General features: G+C 36.3%; 1 protein-coding gene across 3 annotated transcripts in view; it reads left to right on the forward strand.

Annotated features, from left to right (window-relative positions):
- WDPCP (WD repeat containing planar cell polarity effector) overlaps positions 1 to 25,989 on the forward strand; it is a 425,216-nt gene that overhangs the window by 101,140 nt on the left and 298,087 nt on the right. For 2 of the 3 annotated variants that reach the window (XM_066378166.1, XM_066378168.1), the window contains exons 2-6: positions 9,069 to 9,153; positions 14,999 to 15,046; positions 15,895 to 15,939; positions 17,511 to 17,581; positions 17,847 to 17,906. In XM_066378166.1, coding sequence (XP_066234263.1) covers positions 9,093 to 9,153; positions 14,999 to 15,046; positions 15,895 to 15,939; positions 17,511 to 17,581; positions 17,847 to 17,906 — 285 coding nt within the window. In that variant the 5' untranslated portion in view covers positions 9,069 to 9,092. The remainder of the gene's footprint in view (positions 1 to 9,068; positions 9,154 to 14,998; positions 15,047 to 15,894; positions 15,940 to 17,510; positions 17,582 to 17,846; positions 17,907 to 25,989) is intronic. The other variant, XM_066378167.1, reaches the window with a different exon arrangement.

Genomic DNA, 25,989 nt, shown 5'->3' on the forward strand with positions numbered 1-25,989 from the left:
ATGCTGCCTACAGGAAACTCATCTAAGTAACAAGGATAAAAACAAATTCAAAGTGAAAGGCTGGAAAACAATACTCCAAGCAAATAACATCCAAAAAAAAGCAGGTGTAGCAATACTCATATCGGATAATGCTGACTACAAGACAGGAAAAGTACTCAGAGACAAAAATGGCCATTTCATAATGGCTAAGGGGACACTGAATCAAGAAGACATAACAATTCTTAATATATATGCACCAAACCAAGGAGCACCAAAATATATAAGACAGCTACTTATTGATCTTAAAACAAAAACTGACAAAAATACAGTCATACTTGGAGACCTCAATACACCGCTGACGGCTCTAGATCGGTCATCCAAACAGAGAATCAACAAAGACATAGTGGCCTTAAACAAAACACTAGAGCACCTGGATATGATAGACATCTACAGGACATTTCATCCCAAAGTGACTGAGTATACATTTTTCTCCAGTGTACATGGATCATTCTCAAGAATTGACCATATGTTGGGCCACAAAAACAACATCAGCAAATTCAGAAAAATTGAAGTTGTACCAAGCATATTTTCTGATCATAAAGCCTTGAAACTAGAATTCAACTGCAAAAAAGAGGAAAAAAATCCCACAAAAATGTGGAAACTAAACAACATACTTTTAAAAAATGAATGGGTCAAAGAAGAAATAAGTGCAGAGATCAAAAGATATATACAGACTAATGAAAATGACAATACGACATATCAGAATCTATGGGATGCAGCAAAAGCAGTGATAAGAGGGAAGTTCATATCACTTCAGGCATATATGAACAAACAAGAGAGAGCCCAAGTGAACCACTTAACTTCACACCTTAAGGAACTAGAAAAAGAAGAACAAAGACAACCCAAAACCAGCCGAAGAAAGGAGATAATAAAAATCAGAGCAGAAATAAATGAATTAGAGAACAGAAAAACTATAGAAAAAATTAATAGAACAAGGAGTTGGTTCTTTGAAAAGATCAACAAAATTGACAAACCCTTGGCAAGACTTACCAAGGAAAAAAGAGAAAGAACTCATATAAACAAAATCCAAAATGAAAGAGGAGAAATCACCACGGACACCGTAGATATACAAAGAATTATTGTAGAATACTATGAAAAACTTTATGCTACTAAATTCAACAACCTAGAAGAAATGGATAAATTCCTAGAAAAATACAACCTTCCTAGACTGAGTCAAGAAGAAGCAGAAAGCCTAAACAGACCTATCAGTAGAGAAGAAATAGAAAAAACCATTAAAAACCTCCCCAAAAATAAAAGTCCAGGCCCTGACGGCTATACCAGCGAATTTTATCAAACATTCAAAGAAGACTTGGTTCCTATTCTACTCAAAGTCTTCCAAAAAATTGAAGAAGAAGCAATACTTCCAAACACATTTTACGAAGCCAACATAACCCTCATACCAAAACCAGGCAAGGATGGCACAAAAAAAGAAAACTACAGACCAATATCTCTAATGAATACAGATGCTAAAATACTAAACAAAATACTAGCAAATCGAATACAACAACATATTAAAAAAATAATACATCATGATCAAGTGGGATTCATCCCAGAATCTCAAGGATGGTTCAACATACGTAAAACGGTTAATGTAATACACCATATCAACAAAACAAAGAACAAAAACCACATGATCTTATCAATAGACGCAGAAAAGGCTTTCGATAAAATACAACACAATTTTATGTTTAAGACTCTCAACAAAATGGGTATAGAAGGAAAATATCTGAACATGATAAAGGCCATATATGATAAACCATCAGCTAACATCATATTAAATGGCACTAAACTGAAGGCTTTCCCCCTTAAATCAGGAACAAGACAGGGTTGTCCACTCTCTCCACTCTTATTTAATGTGGTACTAGAGGTTCTAGCCAGAGCAATCAGACAAGACAAAGAAATAAAAGGCATCCATATCGGAAAAGAAGAAGTAAAGGTATCACTTTTTGCAGATGATATGATACTATACATCGAAAACCCCAAAGAATCCACAAAAAGACTACTAGAAACAATAAGCCAATACAGTAAGGTCGCAGGATACAAAATTAACATACAGAAGTCAATAGCCTTTCTATATGCCAACAATGAAACAACTGAGAAGGAACTCAAAAGAATAATCCCCTTCACGATTGCAACAAAAAAAATAAAATACTTAGGAATAAACATAACAAAGAATGTAAAGGACTTATATAATGAAAACTATAAACCATTGTTAAGGGAAATCGAAAAAGATATAATGAGATGGAAGAATATACCTTGTTCTTGGCTAGGAAGAATAAATATAATCAAGATGGTTATATTACCCAAAGCAATATACAAATTTAATGCAATTCCCATCAAACTTCCAATGACATTTTTTAAAGAAATAGAGCAAAAAATCATCAGATTTATATGGAACTATAAAAAACCCCGAATAGCCAAAGCAATCCTAAAGAAAAAGAATGAAGCTGGGGGCATTTCAATACCTGACTTCAAACTCTATTATAGGGCCACGACAATCAAAACAGCATGGTATTGGCAGAAAAATAGACACTCAGACCAATGGAACAGAATAGAAAGTCCAGAAATAAAACCACATATATATAGTCAAATAATTTTTGATAAAGGGGCCAAGAACACACAATGGAGAAAAGAAAGCCTCTTCAATAAATGGTGCTGGGAAAACTGGAAAGCCACATGCAAAAGAATGAAACTGGACTACAGTCTCTCCCCCTGTACAAAAATTAACTCAAAATGGATCAAAGATCTAAACATAAGACCTGAAACAATTAAGTACATAGAAGAAGACATAGGTACTCAACTCAGGGACCTGGGTTTTAAAGAGCATTTTATGAATTTGACTCCAATGGCAAGAGAAGTGAAGGCAAAAATTAATGAATGGGACTACATCAGACTAAGAAGTTTTTGCTCAGCAAGAGAAACTGATAACAAAATAAACAGAAAGCCAACTAAATGGGAAATGATTTTTTCAAACGACAGCTCAGATAAGGGCCTAATATCCAAAATATACAAAGAACTCATAAAACTCAACAACAAACAAACAAACAATCCAATAAAAAAATGGGAAGAGGATATGAATAGACACTTCTCCCAGGAAGAAATACAAATGGCCAACAGATATATGAAAAGATGCTCATCTTCTTTAGCTATTAGAGAAATGCAAATCAAAACGGCAATGAGATACCACCTCACACCTGTTCGATTAGCTGTTATTAGCAAGTCAGGTAACAGCAAATGTTGGAGAGGCTGTGGAGAAAAAGGAACCCTCATACACTGTTGGTGGGAATGTAAAGTAGTACAACCATTATGGAAGAAAGTATGGTGGTTCCTCAAAAAACTGAAAATAGAACTACCTTATGACCCAGCAATCCCTCTACTGGGTATATATCCCAAAAACTCAGAAACATTGATACGTAAAGACACATGCAGCCCCATGTTTATTGCAGCATTGTTCACAGTGGCCAGGACATGGAAACAACCAAAAAGCCCATCAATAGATGACTGGATAAAGAAGATGTGGCACATATACACTATGGAATACTACTCAGCCATAAGAAATGATGACATCGGAACATTTACAGCAAAATGGTGGGATCTTGATAACATGATACGAAGCGAAATAAGTAAATCAGAAAAAAACAGGAACTGTATTATTCCATACGTAGGTGGGACATAATAGTGAAACTAAGAGACATTGATAAGAGTGTGGTGGTTACGGGGGGGAGGGGGGAATGGGAGAGGGATAGGGGGTGGGGAGGGGCACAAAGAAAACAAGATAGAAGGTGACAGAGGACAATCTGACTTTGGGTGGTGGGTATGCAACATAATTGAACGACAAGATAACCTGGACTTGTTATCTTTGAATATATGTATCCTGATTTATTGATGTCACCCCATTAAAAAAATAAAATTATATAAAAAAAAAAAAAAAAAAAAAAAAAAGAAGAAAAGGAGGCCCTGGCCGGTTGGCTCAGCGGTAGAGCGTCGGCCTGGCGTGCGGGGGACCCGGCTTCGATTCCCAGCCAGGGCACATAGGAGAAGCACCCATTTGCTTCTCCACCCCCCCTTCCTCTCTGTCTCTCTCTTCCCCTCCCGCAGCCAAGGCTCCATTGGAGCAAAGATGGCCCGGGCGCTGGGGATGGCTCCTTGGCCTCTGCCCCAGGCGCTAGAGTGGCTCTGGTCGCGGTAGAGCGAAGCCCCAGAGGGGCAGAGCATCGCCCCCTGGTTGGCAGAGCGTTGCCCCCCTGGTGGGCAGAGCGTTGCCCCTGGTGGGCGTGCCGGGTGGATCCCGGTCGGGCGCATGCAGGAGTCTGTCTGACTGTCTCTCCCCGTTTCCAGCTTCAGAAAAATACAAAAAAAAGAAAAAAAAAGAAAAGGATATTGATTTGGTTTCCTCCGACCATGGCCATCCAGTTGTTAACTATAGAGTTTTACAAATTTGTTTCATTCCATTATTTCTCCTTAATTTTATACAGTCTTACTAGCAGATATTTGAAGTTCATGGGAAAAGAAGAATGAATAACTCACATTTGATTATCTTTTGCCCCCGAGAATGCATGACCCTGGCACAGCCTTCTTCTTAATTACACATATTTTATGGAGTCCACAGGGCTTGTCACGTGTTCATAAACAAGTCCAATTATTAATGGACATTACCACTTTCTTCTCAATTGCTGTACCTACTACTGTTAGGCCTGCTTTATCCTCTGAGTATTGTCACCATTTCTTCATGTATATGGCTTACTCCTTGGCTGCCCTGTCACTCATGGGTGTGGATCCCATTTTGTTTGGATATCATCACTCTCAGTGAGTCCATTAATCTGAAGGGCTATGGTCCTGCTTACTTTCTGAGGGCCCCACCTCTATAGTCACTTCACCACCCTTATACCAAATGTTCCCTGTATTGCTGGCCACGCAGGAGTTCTTTATAAAGTAGAATGTCTTTCTCCCCTTTCTGTCCTTTACTTTTTAATTGGAACTAGAGCAGTGTTGTTTGTACATCAGAGCATTTTGAGAACTAACTTGTACATTTTTCTCAGTCTTCTCACCTCCATTGGAATATATTTCCCAGTCTTCCAACCTCCAGACAGGAATATTTAGGTGCTACGCTGGAAGACAAGTCCAGATTATAGACTATACTGTTCTATTCTAGAATTTCCCTTTATGTCCAAATGCAAAGGGTCAAGCAGAGGCAGATTTAATGGTAGGCACACTGGGCGCACGCCCTGGGCCCCGACTTCTGAAGGACCCTGCAAAACCCCAACTTTACACTTTTTTCTAATGACACCAAGTTTGGTTTCATATGTGCAATTTTAACATTAATAGTACATAATATTTTTTATTTATTTAATAATATGATTAACATGTAGTTTTTTCTTTTGTATTTTTCCAAAATGAGAAGTGGGGGTTGGGGGTGTGGCAGATAGACTCCTGCATGCGCCCAACCAGGATCCAAATGGCATGCCCATCAGGGGGCGATGCTTAGCCCCTCTGGGGCATTGCTCCATTGCAATTGGAGCCATTCTAGCACCTGAGCCGGAGGCCATGGAGCCATCCTCAGCACCTGGGTCAACTTTGCTCCAATGGAGCCTTGCCTGCGGGAGAGAAAGAGAGAGATAGAGAGAAAGGAAAGGGGGAAGGGTGGAGAAGCAGATAGGTGCTTCCCCTGTGTGCTCTGGCTAGGAATCAAACCCGGGACTTCTACATGTCGGGCCAACACTCTACCACTGGGCCAGGGCTGTATTTTTATTTTCTCTATCTCTCTCGTTTTTTTTAAGGGGCCTAATATTTTCTTCTGCGCCTAGGGCCTCAACTAACCTTAAAGCCTCTGGGGCCAAGGGCTTTGCACTTGACATTTGAAGCTCTCCATTGACGTCATTTTGCTTATTTTCCCCAAAACTGCGTGATTTCTGAGTAGTTTAGGACTTTAAAACTTAGTAAAGATATGGATACTGGACCTATTGGTATTCCAGTTAAAAGCATTCCTGCTTCTTAGAAATAGCCAATGTGGATTACAAAGAAAATTATATTTCACTCTTCATTTCTGTTATCAGGAAAGTTTTGGCAATTTATTTTTGAATTAACTTAAAATGAAAAATAAAATTTCAAGTGCAGTCTTTTGATATGTAAATAAAGGTGTTGACCCTTTGCTTTCAGTCATAAAATTTTATATTTAATTTGCATGATAAAATCTTTTTTGTGTAGCTACTGACAGATAAACTTCAACTTTATCTTTGCCAAAGTTGCCATAAATTCTAATTATTGGTATTTGAATAAACATTACATTGAATAATGTTTTTATTTTCTAGATAGCCTTGAAGTTGTGACTTTTGATGCTCAATACCAGAAAAAGTATTTATCTGTTTTATCACTTCCATTCCCACCTATCCCACTGAAATATTAGCCCATTTGCATGTCCCAATTCAAATACTTTCTTTTATATAGAAACTTCTCCACATACAGATGTTTTTCTTTCATAAACCTCTGTTGTACTTAGTATTCTTTCATTCATTTTATCTTGTGAAATAACTATATAAAGTGAGAGATCATATTTAATACTTTTTTGTTTTTTCCATATAAATGTACATTGTGCTAGACGAACTGAATAATAGTAGCAGCAGCATTCACAATGGCAGCAATAAGGTAACTGAATAACAGTCCCTTCAATACAGTCCTGAGGTAGGTACTTCATTATATTCATTTTATAGCTGGGGGAACTTAGAAATAGGGAAGTCAAGTACATAAGTTGTCTTGGCTAGTAAGCTGAGAAGTTAGAATAAGAAATCAGACACTTAGAATCTAGAATCTACACATTAAACTTAATAAATGCAAAATAAATATTTTCTTAATTAACTGATTATTTAAATAAACATTCCAGACCTCACCCATACTCATGAAAAGGGCACAGTTTACACATTCTAATACAGGAAGTATTTTAGTTTAAAAGAAGGTATAACTATAATGTAATAATTCTAAAATGAGCCTCATAAAACTAATGAAAGCATTTCCAAAGAACACAACTTGGGAAATATTTTGAGTAACGGCAGCCTCACTGGAGTCACTCCTAATGTGACAATTCTGAAAGGTAATCCTCAATAATTGAGTTGAAAAACTTGTAATTTGTTTACTATCTCTTATTCCTTCTTCCCTGCTGATGAGAAACTACGTCCTCTTTCATAGTAATACAATCCACTAACTCTCTTACTCCCTTACCTGTGTACAGAGGCAGCTAGCTTTTGGTTAAGGCAGTTCCTGGGATTGAAAGATTCTTTGTTTCATCTCTAACTATTTAAGGCACTTTAGTGTGAGGAAAAGAGTGAATTCAGATTAATCCAAAATCTACTACTACAGCTTATTTTCTTTCTACCCTTTTCAATTTAATTTGACTCTCACTTTTCGTTGTGCATCTTGATCTTCTCCTATCCCTGGGACATGCCCTTGTTTTACTCAAACAACTGCACACTCTCCCTCCTATACCTTTGAATAGCTAAATATAGGAGTGCACTGTGGTTGTAAGCTCAGATTCTGGAGCCAGTCAGCTTAAATTCAAAAAGCCTGCCACTACTTGCTGGCTATGTGGCTTGCCTGTGCTTTGTTTTCCTCGTTGTAGCAGTAACGATGATGACGCCACTTCAAAGAGTAGCTATGAGAATTTAAATGAGTTAATACATATCAAATGTATAGAACAATATTTGTCATGAGGTTGGTACTTCGTATTTATCTCTTGTTGTTATCATCATTTAATTGTTGGAATTCTACACTTTTTTGAGGTTCTGCTAACCTTTCACAATTTTCTGTAGCTTCTTAGAAGCCCACTATTGGAGGCAGACTCGGGCCCTTTTATGCAGCTACGTTGCTGCCTCTGCCATTTTAATAATTAGTGCAGTGTGTCTTACTAGTTGTATATACTTATTTCTTGATAATTTTAAGTGCATTGAGGTTAAATGTAAAGGTGAAAGTAGACTCAAGGATTTTGTACTATGTCTAAAATTATTTTGCATTATCACCCATTTGAATAGTATGGGAAATATTTTTAGTCCTTCCTAATGTTAAAGAAACTGAGGCCTTATTTCTCTATCTAAAAGATGTCTTAAAATAGTTTTAAGTTTCTTTTCTTATTCAGAAATTTATTGGAAAGAGCAATTCTTTTATGATCTCCATAAAGAAAATATTGATAGTTTTCTGTATGTAGTAAAGTATACTTTATGTAGTATATATAGTAAAGTATACTTAGAGTATGATACTGTATATATCAATATTTCCTAGCAAATACTTGAAAGTTATATAAATTCTTTTTAAATATTTGTAAAATGTTGACTTTTTTCTGATTCAGATGGGTCCAGTCCAAATTGATTAGGTTCTACTTGATTTTTTAAAAAGTATCAATAATATCTATCACTAACCCCTGCTAGTAAAACTAGGAGAAAATACAGGATGTGCATTTTTTGTTATTTTTAAAAATGCAGTTGGAGTAGAATAACAAACCTGAATGCTAATGTGGTTTCACAGAGTTTACTTCTATATAAATGTGTTTCTTATAATAGTTACTAGGTGCCATTTACTTTGCAAATTTTATTTTATTTGGCCTACTTGTATGGTGATAAATTGTAAATATTTGCTTTGTACATTAAAAACATACCCAAAAAAGATTGTCTTTAATAACTACCTAAAAATATGTTTTTATTAAAATATGTTTTTAAAAATGCTTAAATACTAAATAATTCTACCTATATTCAGATTCCTAAAAGCCATACATGTCATTGAAAACTAAGATATATATTCTTCTTACCACATTTCTCAATGTGATGACAATAGCAAATCTGGGAAAAGAAGTATACATATATACATATTTCCTTTTTCTAGGGTTTAGTCCTGAATGGCTAACCAAGGGTATATTAAAGTGTTTATTCTGATGAACCATATCAAACATCATTAGTGGCTAATGATTCTGTTATTCTAAGGGGTCTTGGTTTTTTATTGGCAATAGGAGATAATTAATTGGCACATCTTTTTAATTATTTTTTAAACAGGACAGAGATTCCTTCTGCCATCAGATGTCTTTCTGCTTGACTGAACTGCACCTGTGGTCTTTGAAGAATACCTTACACATTGGGGGTAAATGAGCTGTGGATTAATCTCAATATTTTCTAATATAAGTTACAACATTATAAATAAATACTAACAAAGGTTAGAGCTTAGATTCTTCAGCTAGACTTGCATTATTTTCTTTATAATTAGTGAAAAATTGGCTAATAGAAAATTCCTCTTAGTTACTCTGATTAACTTATTTTTTCAGCTTGAGTTAGATTTTCTGTTGTGAAAATTAATTTTATTGGCCTAATATTTGTTTCCTCTTAATATACACATGTTCATTTTTTTTTTTACTGGAATTGTTCATAATAACTGATTTATAGTCATAAATATTTATATTTGCAGACTAGTTAATGGTAAAGTTATTTCTATCTGATATTAAAATATTTCAAACATACAACTAAAACATACAATTCTATTCATACTCTTTACCGTTCACCTTTTTTGTTTGTGGAGAGAGTAATATAAATGTTCTAACAATGTTTATCAATATTATAAGATAAAGTATATATCATTAGGAAACATGTGACTTTAGGACCGTGACTAAGAAAATGGTTTACCTTACAAAATATCATTTCTTTATATCACATATATAATTACGGATGAATGTCATTACAATTTCATTTTTTACCTTGCTTAAAATGTTAAGGATAGAATTTCCAGTTAAACAAGGTTATGTAACACACATTGCTTTCTTCCCTGTTTTTCTAAAATGAGAGTAAATGAATTAAGATAAAGAAGGCATAAACCCACAAGGACTAAGAATAGGAGAGAAGACAATTGCAGTTGATTTTTGGAAGATGGGATAGAGGAATTAGCAACACTTAAAATTATAGTAACAAATGTCTACAGAGGAGAATTCCAGTGTCAACCAATTTGTTTTGTTTTGTTTGTTTTTTAAGAGAGAGGAGGGGAAGATAGTGAGACAGACTCCTGTATGGGCCCCAACCGAGATCCACTCTGTCTGGGGCCTATGCTTGAATCAAAGGAGCTAGCTATCCTCAGCGCCTGGGGCCGATACTTGAGCCAGTCAAGCCCCTGGAAGAGAAGCAGATGGTCCCTTTTCCTGTATGCCCTGACCGAGAATCAGACCCAGGATGTCCATATGCCGGCCAACGCTCTGTCCACCGAGCCAACTGACCAGTGCCCAATTTGTTTTCAAAACTAGAAAGATACAGAAATTTGAGGAGCCAGATACTATAGAAGATGGGGATGTGGAATGAAGGTGACAGCAAAGGGACTTGAAAGTCTGCTTAAGAAATAATAAGATACCTTCCATACTGTGGAAATATTTAATTAGGGAGACTTTAAACTGGGCACACTAGCCCCAGTGAAAGAAGACAAGGGAGAGGTGCTGAACTGAAAACAGGGATGACAGGTGAGGTCCCTTAATCCCACTTGGTTCTGAGAATGTCACAGCCAGTCATATATTTTCCAAGAAAAGAGGAGTGTGAGGGAATCTTCTCTGGAGTGACTGGGGTCCCCGAGAGACGACCTATCCACATTAACATTTGATGGGGTTCTCCAGTGAAACACTGTGGTTCCTGGCTGGTCAGTGGAGCCCACCAGTTGGCAAGCCCTATTCATGTATACAGAGCTTCTAATCAGCTTTTTAGTGACTCATTTTTAAGTATGAACTGCAAGAAACAGTATACAGAAGCTTCATAAAACACTGGAAATTTATACTAGTATCTTGGAAATTAAAAATATGTAGCAGAAAAGAATTTAAAACTTAAAAGAATATAATAAAGTCTCTCAGAAAATAGAAAAACTCACTTTCATTCTTTTTTATTTCACTACTAGTGGAAGTGGTAGACCTGATACCTCATTGCCCTCAAATACATTAGTGTGTATTTCCTATAGAAGAAATTTTGTCCCTCATCACTATTCTATAACTATCAAAACAGGAAATTAACAATGATAGTAGTACTACCATCTAATACTCAGTTTCACTAGTTGTTCCACCAGTGTCCTTTTTAAGCAGAGAATCTTTTCCAAAATCACATGTTGTATTTAGTCATCATGTCTCTGTAGTCTCTTTCATTCTGGAACAAATCTTTCATCCTTTTAATTTTTTTTTAACTTTTGTAACCTTAACACTTGGAAGACTTTGCACCAGTTATTTTTTAGGGTATCCCTAAATTTGGATTGTAGGATGTCCCTAAATTTGGATATATTTGAAGTTTCCTCACAGTTAGGCTCAGACTATACATGTTTGGTGGGAATATCCTAGAAGTGATACTGTGTTCACCATTGGATGGTGCACAATTTCAATTTGTGCCTACTGAAGTTACAAAAGTTAACATCAGGAAGAAAAACAATTCAATTAAAAAATGGCCAACAGCTCTGAATAGACACTTCTTCAAAGAGGACATACAGATAGTGAATAGACACATGAAAGGATACTAATCAAAAAAATTCAAATTAAAACCACAACAAATATCACCTCATACCTGGCAGAATGGTTATCATCAACAAATCAACAAGCAAGTGCGAGGATGTGGAGAAAAGGAAACCCTCCTGCACTGTTGGTAGGAATGCGGACTCGTGCAGCCACTGTGGAAAACAGTATGGAGTTTCCTCAAAATATTAAAAAAATGGATCTGCCTCTTAACCCAGTAACCCCATTCCTGGGAATATGTCCTAAGAATCCTGAAACACTAATGTGAAAAAAGAATATATGTACCCGCATGTTCATTGAATTGTTATTTACAATAAACAAGATCTGGAGAGAGCCCAGGTGCCCCTCAGTGAATGAATATATGAAAAGCTGGTACATTTACATGACTATAAGAAAGAGAAGGAAATCTTACCTTTTGCAATAGCATGGCTGGACCTGGTGATTATTATGCTTAGTGAAGTAAACCAGTCAGAGAAAGACAAATAACATCTCATTTACATGTGGGAATCTAATGAACACAATAAACTGATGAATAAAATACAAACAGAGTCATGGACATATAGAAATGATGGGCAGCCGTCAGAGGGGTGGGAGTGAGGGGACTGGTTGAAAGAAGGTGAAGCGATTAGCCAAAAACATATACATAACACACAGACACAGGCAACAGGGTGGCACTAGCCAGAGGGAAAGGGGGGCAGGTGAAAGTGGACAAAGAAGGGAAAATAGGGAAGGAAAGATTTTGCTTGGGGCAGAGGGTATATGATGTGGGGTGTAGATGTTGTTTTATTGAGTTGTACATTTAACCTGTTTGGTTTTGCAAACCAGTGTCATCCCAGTAGAATCAAATAAAAAAGTGCCTTTACTGATGATGTTTGTGATCACTTGATTAAGGTGGTGTCTGCTAGGCTTCTCCACTGCAGTTACCTTCTCCTTTGGAATTACTTAGTATTTTGTAGGGAGGTACCTTGTAATTATGTAAATATTTTCTTTCTCATTAAACATTAAATATATTTATTTTATCCCTATGGACTCAGAGTAACTATTTTATTAAGTAGTTTTCATCCATTACAATACTATCATTATTTATTTTGTTTAAATTTGTTCCTGATGTGGGCAGACCCTTTTTCTAGCTGACCGCTGTGTCTTTGTAGCATATCTCTATCAATATTTGAGCATTTCCATTCTTCTGGCACAGCAGATCTTCCAGGTTCTTGTTATACTTTCCCTTCCCAGCCCTCGAATCAGCCACTTCTCTAAGGAGTTTGGTTGCTTATAAAGGAAGGATGGTATCCAGAAGCCAAGGTGTGCTTATGTGTGCTCATTGCTGTTGGAGTATCTTTGCTCCCAGCCCCTCTCAGTGTGCAGAGCTTAAAGAATGTATGTGTGTGTGTGTGTGTGTGTGTGTGTGTGTGTGTGTGTGTGTGTGTGTGTATGTACAGTGTGAGGCAAAAGTAAGTTTATAGTCATGAGTACACAAAAGTTTATTCTTGTATTATTATTTATTTATTGTATTATTTTACATACAAATAACTGTAAACCAACTTTTGCTCCATCCTGTATGTATGTATGTATGTATGTATGTATGTATGTGTTTTTATGTACGCATACACTCATTTTACATCCACAGTTATTTCTGTATCTATTTCTATAGATTGAAAACCGTAAGTTCACATTGGTACCTCCAATTCTAATCTAAACAGTATTCATTCTAATTTTCTTCCTTTTAATATATGTACTCTTTGCAGACAGAGAGGGAGCTAGGGCTCCCATATCTTTTATTTATTTCCTTATTTAATCAGTTATGCTGTATACAATCAGTCTCTCATCTCTGTGGCTACTTCCTCCCCTCAGTGGATGCCCTCACCACACGTAGGTGCCGACACACATGCTAGGCTGCCACTATATGTGTATGTCCTTCTCACTTTGTTCTGTCTTGAGCACCCCATACTGGGCCACTGCTCTGTGTGAATATCCTTCTCGCTCAGCTAGGGTTTTGATATACCGTATCAGGCCGACTCCCTGCGTGCACACCTTCCTCATCCGGCATAGGCTGTGACACCAATGCAGGGTGAGTCTCCTTATGTGGACACCCTCCTTGTCCTGCTTGGGTTTTGACAATCACGCTCCAGGCCAGATGCAGAAGATCAGGCTGGTGCACAGAATTCAGGGCCCCTTATGTTCTGTATAGTGCTAGTATAGAGTTGTAAATATTTGGGTGCATGGAATGATGGAATATTATTGAATATAATAGAGGATATTGCCAGTGTACCTAATACCTGTGGTCCTTAGATTTTAAAAAAAAATCTTTTTTATTAAAGCATAACATATGTATTGAAAAATGTAAAAATTATAGGGACCCATTTTGAACTGTCAAAAGTGAACACAATGATAAAATTATCACCCAGGTCAAGAAATAAAATATTATCAGTACTTTAGGATCCCTATTTGTGACCTTTCCTAATCACTCCTTATTAGGTGTTTTCAGTCTAATAGAAATAAATTGCATTCTTTAAAACTATATTGATAATTAATAGCATAATGAATAGAGATTCAGTAAGTATGCATGATTTACTATTTTGAAAATTATATTTGAAAAATTAATTATAATAATACATTTTTTTGAAGTGTCATCATTCAGTTTGAGAAAGTTTGGAGCAGTGAGTCACTAGGGGGCAGCCTTACTGCTTCCACTTCTTTAGAAACAGTTATATCCTTTTGTTAGTAACTAGAATTATTTTGCATGGAGGAAATAAATGTTACTTCAAAGAAAAGTATTTTACTATTCACAGATAGGAAGAAAACGGACACAGTTATTTTGTTCTCCTGTAATTAAATTGCAAGAACAGGTTCCTTGATTAAATCACTTGTAGCATCTAGGAAGCATAGCTTCTCTTCTTTTGTAGCCCTGGCAGAGCACCGACTTTGAATGGGCTTGGAAGGATTTTTTTGAGTCTAAACAGCTTCAGATAATTTACCCATACCTTACTCTAATCCTCTTTTTCTTTCCGACAGATTCCCCACCAAACACCCTACCAGACTTGAGTTAAATAGGAGAAAAGAAAGCTCAGCTCAGAATCCAACAGTTAGGGCATTTTCTTCCATCCACTGATTTCGTTTGGCATTGCTTAGTGGCAGTTCGCTTTTGGTAGCATCTTGTGAAAAGTATCAGAGGAAGTGTGAAAAAGAAAAAAGGTGGTCCTCCTCGATTTCAGTTCTTTACTGCTCCTTTCTCTGTGCCATTCTAGTTTGTGTAAATCTTTTCTAACTAGATTAATAAACTTTCCAGTATCCCTATAATACATGAGCCCATGTTGAGATACTTTTAAACTATTTTATTTCTAGTAACATAAAGAGACTGTTTTTGTCTTCCTCCCTGCCTGTACTCCCACCCTGTCATATAATCTGTTTTGGCTTCTTATTCTCCAGAACTTTTCACCATAATCTAATGTTTTTTCTTCCTTTCTATAGATAGAGATATTGGGATATACCAGTATTATGACAAGAAAGATCAACCAGGTAAAATACCTGTTCTAATCAACTAATTTTTATAAAGTAAATATTCTAAATTGTGTAATACTGACCATTAAGAACTGCTTTTATGAGCTTTAGCTAAATTCTGAAATTAAGAAAAGTCATTTCAGTTCTTTGGAAGGATGCTGAGGTTGATATCTATTCTATGTAAAATAAAGCAATGTTGAGAAAATGCTGTAGTAAAATATGAAAATTTTTATTTTACTGCTGATAAGGCTGATAAGTGGACAGTCTATTCACATTTATTTATCAGTGTCCCAGTAGAGGGCATTGTTAATGCATGGGTTCCACTGTGCTGGCCTGCCGAACCTTACCTAGTATCTGAAATAGGCATTTCTGAGTGAATGATCAATTTTCTTTATCTGATTAATCCTGTTAATCCCAGAAGTTTTTGATGGGCCAAAGGTCTTTCTAGGTAGAGTTGCTTCCTGTTTTGGTCTCTGTTGAAGTGGGGCTTGTGTGAGCATCTTGTGTGCTTAGCTTGGTGGTTAATAGGCTGACTTCATGGTTCTGATGACAGACTGAAACAGCTTCTGTTCTGAGCTCGTTTGCAGTTCCCTTCCATATCTGATGAGATTGCAAGCTCAGGATATTGGCCCACCTGTTGTGCTACATAAGCCTTTCACTGCAAATTTAGGAAATACCTCTATGAAATGAAAACATCCAAATTATGGCATTTTTAAACTGCCTTTTAAAAAGTTTAGCATAATTTATCAATCTCAACAATGTATGTAATATATTATATATGTGTGTATAAAAGTACAAAGTATTATAATAAAAATAATAATTTCTACTTTTTTTTCTTCTTTCCAACTCTTTCACCACAATATCAGCAGCAGAGTATGGTTACTTAGAAGAAAAGCAGAAGCTGGCAGAATGTAAGCTTACTTTATATATTTTATGGAATTATTATAAAACTGGAATTTTAATATACCTGAAGATGCAGTTTAAAAAGTATTTTAAGCTTTCTGCACAAATAGGAAATGTTATTCCTTCTAAATTACTTGTAATTATAAATTCCCATTGTTTAGTTATATAAACATATGAGTAAAAATTGTATTTGTTTGGCATTTCTAATTTAGATTGTTGAAATCTCTATCCAGCTTTTATATGCTTATGTAAACATAAACTTTCTTAATGTGTATATTATTTAATATCTTTAAAATAAGTGTCACATGCTTAAATTCTGATGTTTTATTATTTGTCCTAAGCCTAAGTCATTGTTTTACCCATTTTAAGAAAATAAGATTTTAATGATCAGTATTAGCATTTTATTATTGCTAGTCTTCTGTTTTAAAATATATATGTGTTAATGTAGTATCATTACAATGTAATGTGGTTTTAATGGCTTATATATAATTTACATTTTGCTTGGAATATAGGTAAAGCTGAAAATCCTACTTGTTTTTTTGTTTTAAATGGCCAAGCTAATATTTAATTTTTAAAAATATTAGTAGTTGTAACATAGGTTTTAAAATTTGCATGTATGCTGTATACATCATTAATTATGCTTATAAAATTAATTTGCTGAAATAAGATACACAGCAATTTTACTATAAAATTTTAATGTCTGTACTATATATGTATACACACACAAAGGACACACGCACACATACATATAGAACTCTTATTTAAAATTAGGAGAATTCAAAGATTAACTTTTATGATGAAATAGATATTATAATCAATCTAACATTTTGTTAATTTTTTTAAAGAAAACTTTTTAGTTTGACTTAGGGTAACATTGATACTCTACTAAATAATTTTATCTTTCAATTAAATGCATTTAAAACAAGAAAGATCAACTAGGTAAAGTATCTGTTCTACTCAACTAATTTGTCATTATTGAATTGTGGTGTTAATGAATTGTATGGGTTTTAAAGAGGATTATTTTTCATGAAAAGGAGCACTGTTAGTGCCTAATTTGTTAAAACTTGGATTTTCCTCAATTTTTTCCTTAGTCTTAATATATGTGATGCTTGGATGCTTAATTTTTCTGTGTACCATTTTTTTGTATTTTCTTTTCTTACTATATTCATTTATTCATTAGGAATTAGGAATTTCAGGTCTGTAAAGGCTACTTGTAGAAGTTGAAAAATTTTTTTGATTGAACATTTAATTATTTATATGAAAATGTTGTTTTTATTAAAGAGTAGATCATTTACCTTTAGGTACTAGGTTGGTTCACAGGCCTAGGAAACTTTCCTAGGGGTTCTCTGAGCCCTGTTGGTTGTCATCATAAAATTATGATTAGGGAGATTGTTTTGTGGTAAAAATTCTGTTCCTATGACAAAGCCTTTCAGAAGGCTGTCATTTGATGATGGAAATGAAGCCCACTTCCTCTCAATTAGGGAGGTGTTTTATTTAAATCTTCTGTAGGCACACTGCTAAATAGAGTTTCCTTTTTAAGTCATGTTTAACTAACTGTAGTACGTGTTTTATTTGCCAGCACGAGATTATCCGTGGACTCTCAAAAACAGACGCCCAGAAAAACTTCGAGACTCACTCAAGGAGTTAGAGGTATCTTTCCAAAAGTTTCAAAAATGGCAACAAACAAATCTGTTTTAAAACATCTTTCAACAGCTTTAATTTTCATAAAGGATCAACTCTCCTGGTGATGATAGCTTTGCTTTTGTCCAGTGAGGAGTTTCAAAACAGTTGCATCTTTGTGTGGCGTGCTGCCTTTTTTTTTTTTTTTTTTTTTTGCTTGAAAATCAGAAGCACTTTAACTGATAACCACAACCTGTATAGCTAACTGCACTCTCTCTTTTTCTGTTTCCTTCAGGAACTGATGCAAAACAGTCAGTGTGTGCTGAACAAATGGAAGAACAAATATGTTTGTCAGGTAAAATGGTTTGACGTGCTTTTGCAGTGTTTAACCAATGGAGCTGAAAACTATGCAGTAATTGGTATTCTTGTGTTATGATAGGTAATGGACAAAAACCTTTTAGGAGTGGATATTTCATAGTTTGAATTCTAGTCGTTCTAGAACTAACATTAGACAGATTGACACAGGCCACCAGGCTACCTCATTAATCAGTATAGTTGTACTGACACACTGTAAGTGTTTGGAATTTTCTGAATGTTGTATTAGATATTTACTAGCATAGATTTAATCATATTTTTTAATGAAGATAAAACCATAGGGCAAAAGTTTTTTTGGCATAACATTCTAGTAAACATTTGGCAATGCCATACTTAAGGAAATCAACAAACTAGAGTTAGACCTAATATAATAAAGCGTTTGCTCCTACTTTTTTAAGTTCCTAAGGCTGTGCTATTTAATGTGGTAGCCCTCGTCACCTGTGGCTATTTAAATATAAACTTAAATCAATTAAAATTAAATAAAATTAAAATTTTATTTCCTCAGTTGTACTACCCACATTTCAAGTGTTCAGTAGCCAAATGCTAGTCATGTGGACAATATCAATACAGAACATTTCCATCACAAACATTTCTATTGGACAGCACTGTTAGGGCCTAGAGGAGGAGTCACTTGTTGAATGCGGCTAGATTCAGGACATAATCAAAATAATTAGTGTCCATTGATCACAAAATAATGGACATATGCCGCAGCTTTGCTGACAGGCTTAAAAAATACTATTTGCCTAGAAAAGTTTAACTTTCTTGTGATAAAAAGAACCATTAGTCATATTCTACTCAAATGTATAATTGAAATTACACCAGTCCTACTAATAATTATAACTGTTTTATGGAATTGAATAACTTGTATTAATTTAAATTCTTACTTGTTTACAAAGTGACTTCAGTCCACTGTTATTTGAAGCTTAGGCTAATGGCTCTATCCATAAATCTACAACATTGAATTTGTAGTAATTAGGAGCATAAGTTACTACTTGGATATAGACTATGATTTTAGTGGACTCTAGTTTTTCCTCATCTTTTTGTTGAAACTCATCTACCTTTACTCATGAAGGTAACTATTTAGTTTCCTCCTCAACTGTCACTAAATTACTACTTTTTAAAACACTGTTTATAGGCTGAATTACTATTTTTAGAACTATAGTAGTTCTTAAATTCAACTTAGGATATTATTCAAAACAATGAGTTATTTAAAAATTCTTAATATTTCCTTAAAATTTTTAATCAGACTTTAAAACTTAGATACAAAATATGCTTCAGAAAGTTTTAAAGTTAGTACAACTCAAATTGTACTTCTCAGTGCCATTACTCACCTTAAAAGCAGGCACAAAATTATTTGACTGGAGGGCATGCCTACCACCTATATAGTATGAGGTGTGTCTTCTAGCCTCCACCCTTACCATCGCACAGGGTAAGTTGGAACATGTCAGGTATCTTAAAATATGCAATAGAGCATTCTAATAGGCAGTCCTTTTAAAGTAGACTTTATTTGCATTTTAATTTAATAAGCAAGTTTATATGTCTATATGAATGGGGGAGCATGGAAAGAGTTGTCCCTCACTAGTGAATTAATTCAACTTAGAAAAGGAATTTAAATGATGAAATATATACCAAATTACTTTTGTAATTTACAGTGACCTGACAATACTATTTTCTTAGGCTGTTGTACCAGTGCGTCTGCTTTTAATTTCCAGGGGAACTTATCTTTTTTTTATGTTCTGACATTTTGTGCTTTATTTCTATGACTGATAAGATATTCCTAAAATATATTTTTTACTACCAGCACATTTTTGTTATGATATATTTTAACAAGATAACTTGACCTTCACCCTGCCCATAGGTCTGGGTTAGTCCCCGCATCAGTAGGGCCTTTGAGAGACCTCTTAACAGAATCGATCCACTGCCCCAGTTTCTAGAGAGGACTGTTAGCTGGGTCTTGTAAAATATGGGTATGTGTCTTTTCCTAAAGATCTGTATTATCACAGTCAATTAACAATTTGGTGCACAAGCTAAATGTTTAGAAGTATCCCTTAACCCTTTCTTTGTTGCAAAATAAGTTAACCACCTCCACAAGCTCTCTTAGGCTCCCTCTTTTGTGCATCACCCACTATGGTGGCTCTAAAGATAATGTGTGCCTAAATTTCTATTAGTAATTATCCCTCTAGATTTAGCCTTAAAATGGTAGCACTTGATCACAATATAATGTTCTCTAACTCAGAAAAGGAGTGCAAAAAGTTCCTTAGTATTTGGTGCTTAGCTGAACTCTCAGTCTTTGTGGCCCCTCCTCAACTAACATAACATAAATCTTTTATCATTCTCACCCCCCCATTGCAAATTTAGGATTTGTGCAGTTTATATTATTGTCTTCTTTTTAAGGGATCCTTATTATTCTAAAAAGTCAAATTGTTTAGACATCAGCAAAGCAACTGGAACAACATAAAAGATTTCAGAAAATGTAATCTGAGCTTGGATTTTCCCTCTGTTGAATAATGAGATTTTATAGGTTGTCATCATTATCAGAACTTAATTCATGTTGTTGGTCCAATGACCTATAAATAAACTATATCACTTTAACAAGGATTTTCTCCACTTATAAATTCAGAATAGCTTATAAACCAAGACTTACCTGTACATATATCCTGAATGAAAATTGTCTTTTGAAGTTGATTTTCCAGACTATGCCTATTCCTAGTTTAAAATATATGAAAAGTATGAGATTTAATTTAGGGTTTAGTTTTACTAGCTATCAAATATATTTCTCGATTTTTAGTTTTCTAAAATGATTTTGTTGTGATAAAGTATTGAATAATTTCCTGCTTTGAGTTTCTTAAACCATTTAACAAAGTATTGTTAGGGAATAATAGTTTCAACATTAAGACACTATTCATACCATTATGGTGCAGTTTTTAAAATTCTTAGATTATTGTGCTTTAAGTCACATTCATATTTGCTGATTATTGCATAATTAGTTAAGAGCAGTCTTACTATTAAGATAGATATAACTTTACATTTATTTTATTTTATTTTTTATTTATTCATTTTAGAGAGGAGAGGGAGAGACAGAGAGAGAGAGAGAGAGAGAGAGAAGAGAGAGACAGAGAGAGAGAAGTGGGGGAGGAGCTGGAAGCATCAACTCCCATATGTGCCTTGACCAGGCAAGCTCAGGGTTTCGAACCGGCGACCTCAGCATTTCCAGGTCGACACTTTATCCACTGCGCCACCACAGGTCAGGCAACTTTACATTTATTGATTTTAGATTAAATTATTTGAATTATATACGTAGCTTTAACTATAAAAGTATGTAACATCATTAGTTGTACCCTGATTTTTTTCTATAACAGTTTCACATTTCTAGGTACAATTTTAAAATGCCAAGAAAAGATGATTTCCTTTTTTTAATTCTTATAATAAATTACTTGAAAGGCTATGGAATAATACAAATTATTTTCTAAACCTATTACAGATAAATTGTGACCTTACAAAACACATTTTATTACAACTTTCTCGATTGTAGAATGGGCAGCATTACCTGATCCTTTCTTTCATCAAATTGTGCAAAAATCAATTTGCTTTTCTCATAAAATAATAATTGACCAATGTCATTTTAAAGTGATAACTACTAGTAATTGTTTATTACTTATGCAAAAGTGATCACATGGTCTTTACTGACTGCCACCATTGCGGGAGGCTCTAAGGAAGTATAAGGGTTGAGCTGAGTCCCCAGCATATTTACTTCTTTTTTCAGCATATCCATTTTAGCACTTGGAATCTCGAGGACACTAATTGAGTACTAAGTTGTATGACACTTAGTAAGAAGATAGTAAGAATGTAGCATAGAGATTAGCCTGGCAGTGGGATGTGGGGTAAAACATGAAAACCAGAAATAGTTTGTATAAAGAACAGATGATATAGGATAAATATTTTCTGGAAACACCAAAGAAGAGGGTTACTGGACTTGAAGATGATAAGTACAATACAAATAGAAGTGAGATGGTTACATTAAAAATAAGGGGATTAGGTCAGAGTCTGTATCTGGAATGGTGAGTTCTTCCCTAACTCCTTCCTGCCTCCAGCAGCTAGGTTTATGTCTCTATACATCTTGTTTAGAGGATTCTTCTCTGAAAAAATAGATTATTCCCTCCAGAGCAAAGCCTATAGCTACTGATGTATTGGGTAGTTCCCTTTGAAGAGGTAGATGTGCCAATTAGTTTCCTCACAGTGAAGCCCGAGTTCACAGGCCTGCTGCTGCACACCAAGCTGTCAGTCAGTTTTTCAGAGATTCACTCTTAAATATAACCAGGGAACCAGAGATATGATACTTTTGAGGAAATTCTCCTCTGTAAATCTCAGACCTACGAGTCTGAGGCTAAAACAAACAGAAAAGAAAAAGAATCAGGGACAATGCAATAAACAGAACTTAAATTCAGGGAATTAAAATAGATCCCTTCAGAGAAAGGAAGAGAAAAGAGTAGCTGTCGCTTCCTTGGATCAAGAAGGAATGCTATTTTTTTAAAAAGAAATATATCAAGGAAAAAGAAAGAAGCCCTTGAGAATTGTGAATATGACAGCATAAACAGAAAAATAAACAGAAGAATTGAACTGAGAAGATGGTGGAATGATGCCCTCAAAATTCTGAAGGGGCCCTGGCCAGTTAGCTCAAGTCAGTTAGAGAGTTGTCCTGAAACACCAAGGTAGTGGGCCAATACGATGATAAATTGAATGCACAACTAAATGGAACAACAAATGAATGCTTTTCTATCTCTCTCCTTCTCCCTCCCTTCCTCCCTTCCTCCCTCCCTCCCTCCTCCCATACCCTTCTATTCTGTCTCTCTGAACTCAATCAATCAATAATAATAATAAATTCTAAAGGGAAGTGATTTTTTAGCTTAGAATTTTATATGTAGGTTCTAATCTGTTATTCAAACAAGAACATTTTCAGACTTGTTTGCTTTGAAAAAAATTTACCTGCCCCTGCACTTTTCTCAGGAAGTTATTGGAAGATGGTACTGCCCTGAAGCAATGAGTAAACCAAGACACAAGATTCTTAGGATCTAGGAAATACAGAGGAGTTTAAATAGGAAAGAAGTGAAAAGAAATCTTAGAATGATAACTGTGCCTTAGGTCTGAAATACAACTAGCCCAAATTGGGGCAAGGGACAGATGGGTCTAATAGGGAGGTTGGAAGGAGGAAAGACAAGGAGTTGATAGATCATATATCTGATCTGATATAGGAGAATTAATGATAATAATTACTATTATTAACTATAAATCACAATCATCAATTATAATTAGTAAAGAGATAAAATATACTGTATTTTTCCATGTATAAGACTCACCTTGAAGAGGAGTCTTTAACCAAGGAACATGGAAGAAGCCACATTGAGACTGGTAGGAAATGTGGAGAGGGCTGCCCTGCTTCCTGGAGCAAACAGCAGCCTGGAGAGAGTCGTGTGGTGGGAAGAGAGTTTAGTGGAGGGGGGGGGGTCCTGAACCCCAGGAACAAAGCCCCAGCCTGCAGCCTCAGAGCCTAGAAGAGATGTATGGACAGTATTTAGCTGGAAACAAGTCAGGATACTGTTTGTGAGAAAGAGACTGATTTCTCAGACCCAGGATTCTTTTCAAAGGGACCACGCAGAAAACTTCTCTCAAAACCACCCACCTGGGGCTTCAGGGGACGGGAGAGAGGAGAGGACCAGAGCAGTGGGAAGAAAGTGTAATCTAGGAGGGACAGGGAGAAACACTTTGAGGGACAGCCACCCTAACCCCTGGGCTGAGTCACTCCCCAAATCTGAAGCGAATATTTCCCCTGGAAACAGCAATACCAGCAAAGGGAAGCAGGACACCAGCCAAACAAGCTCTTCCGCGACACTCAGAGCAGAGTTGCTTAGAAGGAGGGAGCTTTCTCAGGACTATAGTAGTGAGTGTTAGGATCTGAACTGCAGCGCCCCCACCCACACAGCTGAGGGCTCACCGGAGGCCGGGCGGAGGCGGGAGGAAGCGCGACACCATCAGCAAGTATGGACCACAACTGAGGCCCAGGTGTGAGCTCAGTCTTGCCTGGTGGGAGCGGAAGGGAAGCATGAAAGTGGTCAGGCCCATCTGCGGGCTAGCCTGCAACCCCGCCTGTGGGAGAAGGGTGGGAACCCCAGAAGGGGCAGAGACCCACCACTGAGCAAGGGCACGCAGGCGGGCAGCCTGGCTCGGCCTTGGAACTGAGGCTTGTGGCCCAACACACGATCCTTGTGGATCCTCCTGCGGGGGTGGGGCGAAAGCCCAGAACAGACAGAGTCCCATGACAGCGCAGGCACGCAGTCCCTCCTGGCCCACGAGGCTTGCAGCTGACCCACGAGTGAGCGGGCTTCTTCTGCGGGGGTGGGGCGAAAACCAGAAAACAGGCAGAGACCCACAGCTGAGCAAAGGTGCTCACCCCTGCCTGCGGGGCCAAGGCTTGTGGCCCCAGGACAGTGTATAACCCACTGGCAAGGGCGGGGCAAAGGGCCAGGCTGTCAAGGCTTGTAGACCCTGGCACGTAATCCGGTGGAGGAGAGGCGGAAACCGCAGAGACAACCCCAGTGGGATGGCATGGGCAAGGCACATACCCAAACACCCTAGGCAGCAGTGTCAAAGTGGTTGGTGGGTCTGCAGACAGATCACACCTAGAGATCACAGAAGCCATACCCATTGGACTCCAGTGGCCACACACTTCTTATACACAGACAAAATGGGAAGTCAGAGAAATGCAACACAAATGAATAAAGAGAAATCCCCAGAAAAGGACCTGAATGAGTCCGATATAACCAAATTACCAGATGCAGAGTTTAAAATAATGATTGTTGGGATGCTCAAAGATCTTAGAACAACAATAGATGGTCATTACGAACACCTAAATAAAGATATAGCAAATATAAAAAAAGACATTGAAATAATAAAAAAGAATCAGTCAGAAATGACAAACACAATATCCGAAATGAAGACCACAATGGAAGGAATTAAAAGCAGGATGGATGAAGCTGAGGATCAAATCAGCGAGTTAGAGGACAAGATAAATAAAGGCATGGAATCAGAGCAGAAAAAAGAAAAGTTCTCAAAAAGTCTGAGGAAACTCTAAGAGAGCTCTGTGACAACATGAAGAGAAATAACATCCACATCATAGAGCTTCCTGAAGAAGAAGGGATAGAGACTTTGTTCAACCATATCATAGCTGAAAACTTCCCTAAATTAATGCAGAAAAATGTCTCACAAGTTCAAGAAGCACAGAGAACTCCATTAAAGAGAAACCCAAAGAAACCTACACTAAGACACATCATAATTAAAATACCAAAGCTAAGTGATAAAGAGAAAATATTAAAAGCTGCTAGAGAAAAAAAGGTTATCACCTACAAAGGAGCCCCGATAAGGATGACATTTGACTTCTCAACAGAAACACTTGAGGCCAGAAGGGAATGGCAAGAAATATTCAAAGTAATGCAGAACAAGAGCCTATAACCAAGACTACGTTATCTGGCAAGGCCATCGTTTAAAATTGAAAGAGAAATCAAAAGCTTCCCAGACAAAAAAAACAACTCAAGGAATTCACTACAACCAAACCAGTGCTGCAAGAAATGCTAAGGAGCCTGCTGTAAACAGATCAAAGGGGAAAAAGAATATACCAAAAGAGGAATACAGCTTTAAAGAATAAAATGGCAATAAACAAGTACATATCAATAATAACCTTAAATGTAAATGGATTAAATGATTCAGTCAAAAGACATAGGGTAGCTGTGTGGATAAGAAAACAGAACCCATACATATGCTGTCTACAAGAGACACACCTTAAAACAAAGGATGCACATAGACTGAAGGTAAAAGGATGAAAAAAATATTTCAGGCAAATGGAAATGAAAAAAAAACTAGGGTAGTAATACTTGTATCAGACAAAATGAACTTTAAAACAAAGGCTATAGTAAGAGATAAAGAAGGTCACTACATAATGATAAAGGGAGAAATCCAACAAGATGATATACCCATTATAAATACCTACGTACTTAATATAGGAGCACCTAAGT

Source organism: Saccopteryx leptura, chromosome 3 (genome assembly GCF_036850995.1).
Source record: "Saccopteryx leptura isolate mSacLep1 chromosome 3, mSacLep1_pri_phased_curated, whole genome shotgun sequence".
Classification (NCBI taxonomy): Eukaryota; Metazoa; Chordata; class Mammalia; order Chiroptera; family Emballonuridae; genus Saccopteryx; species Saccopteryx leptura.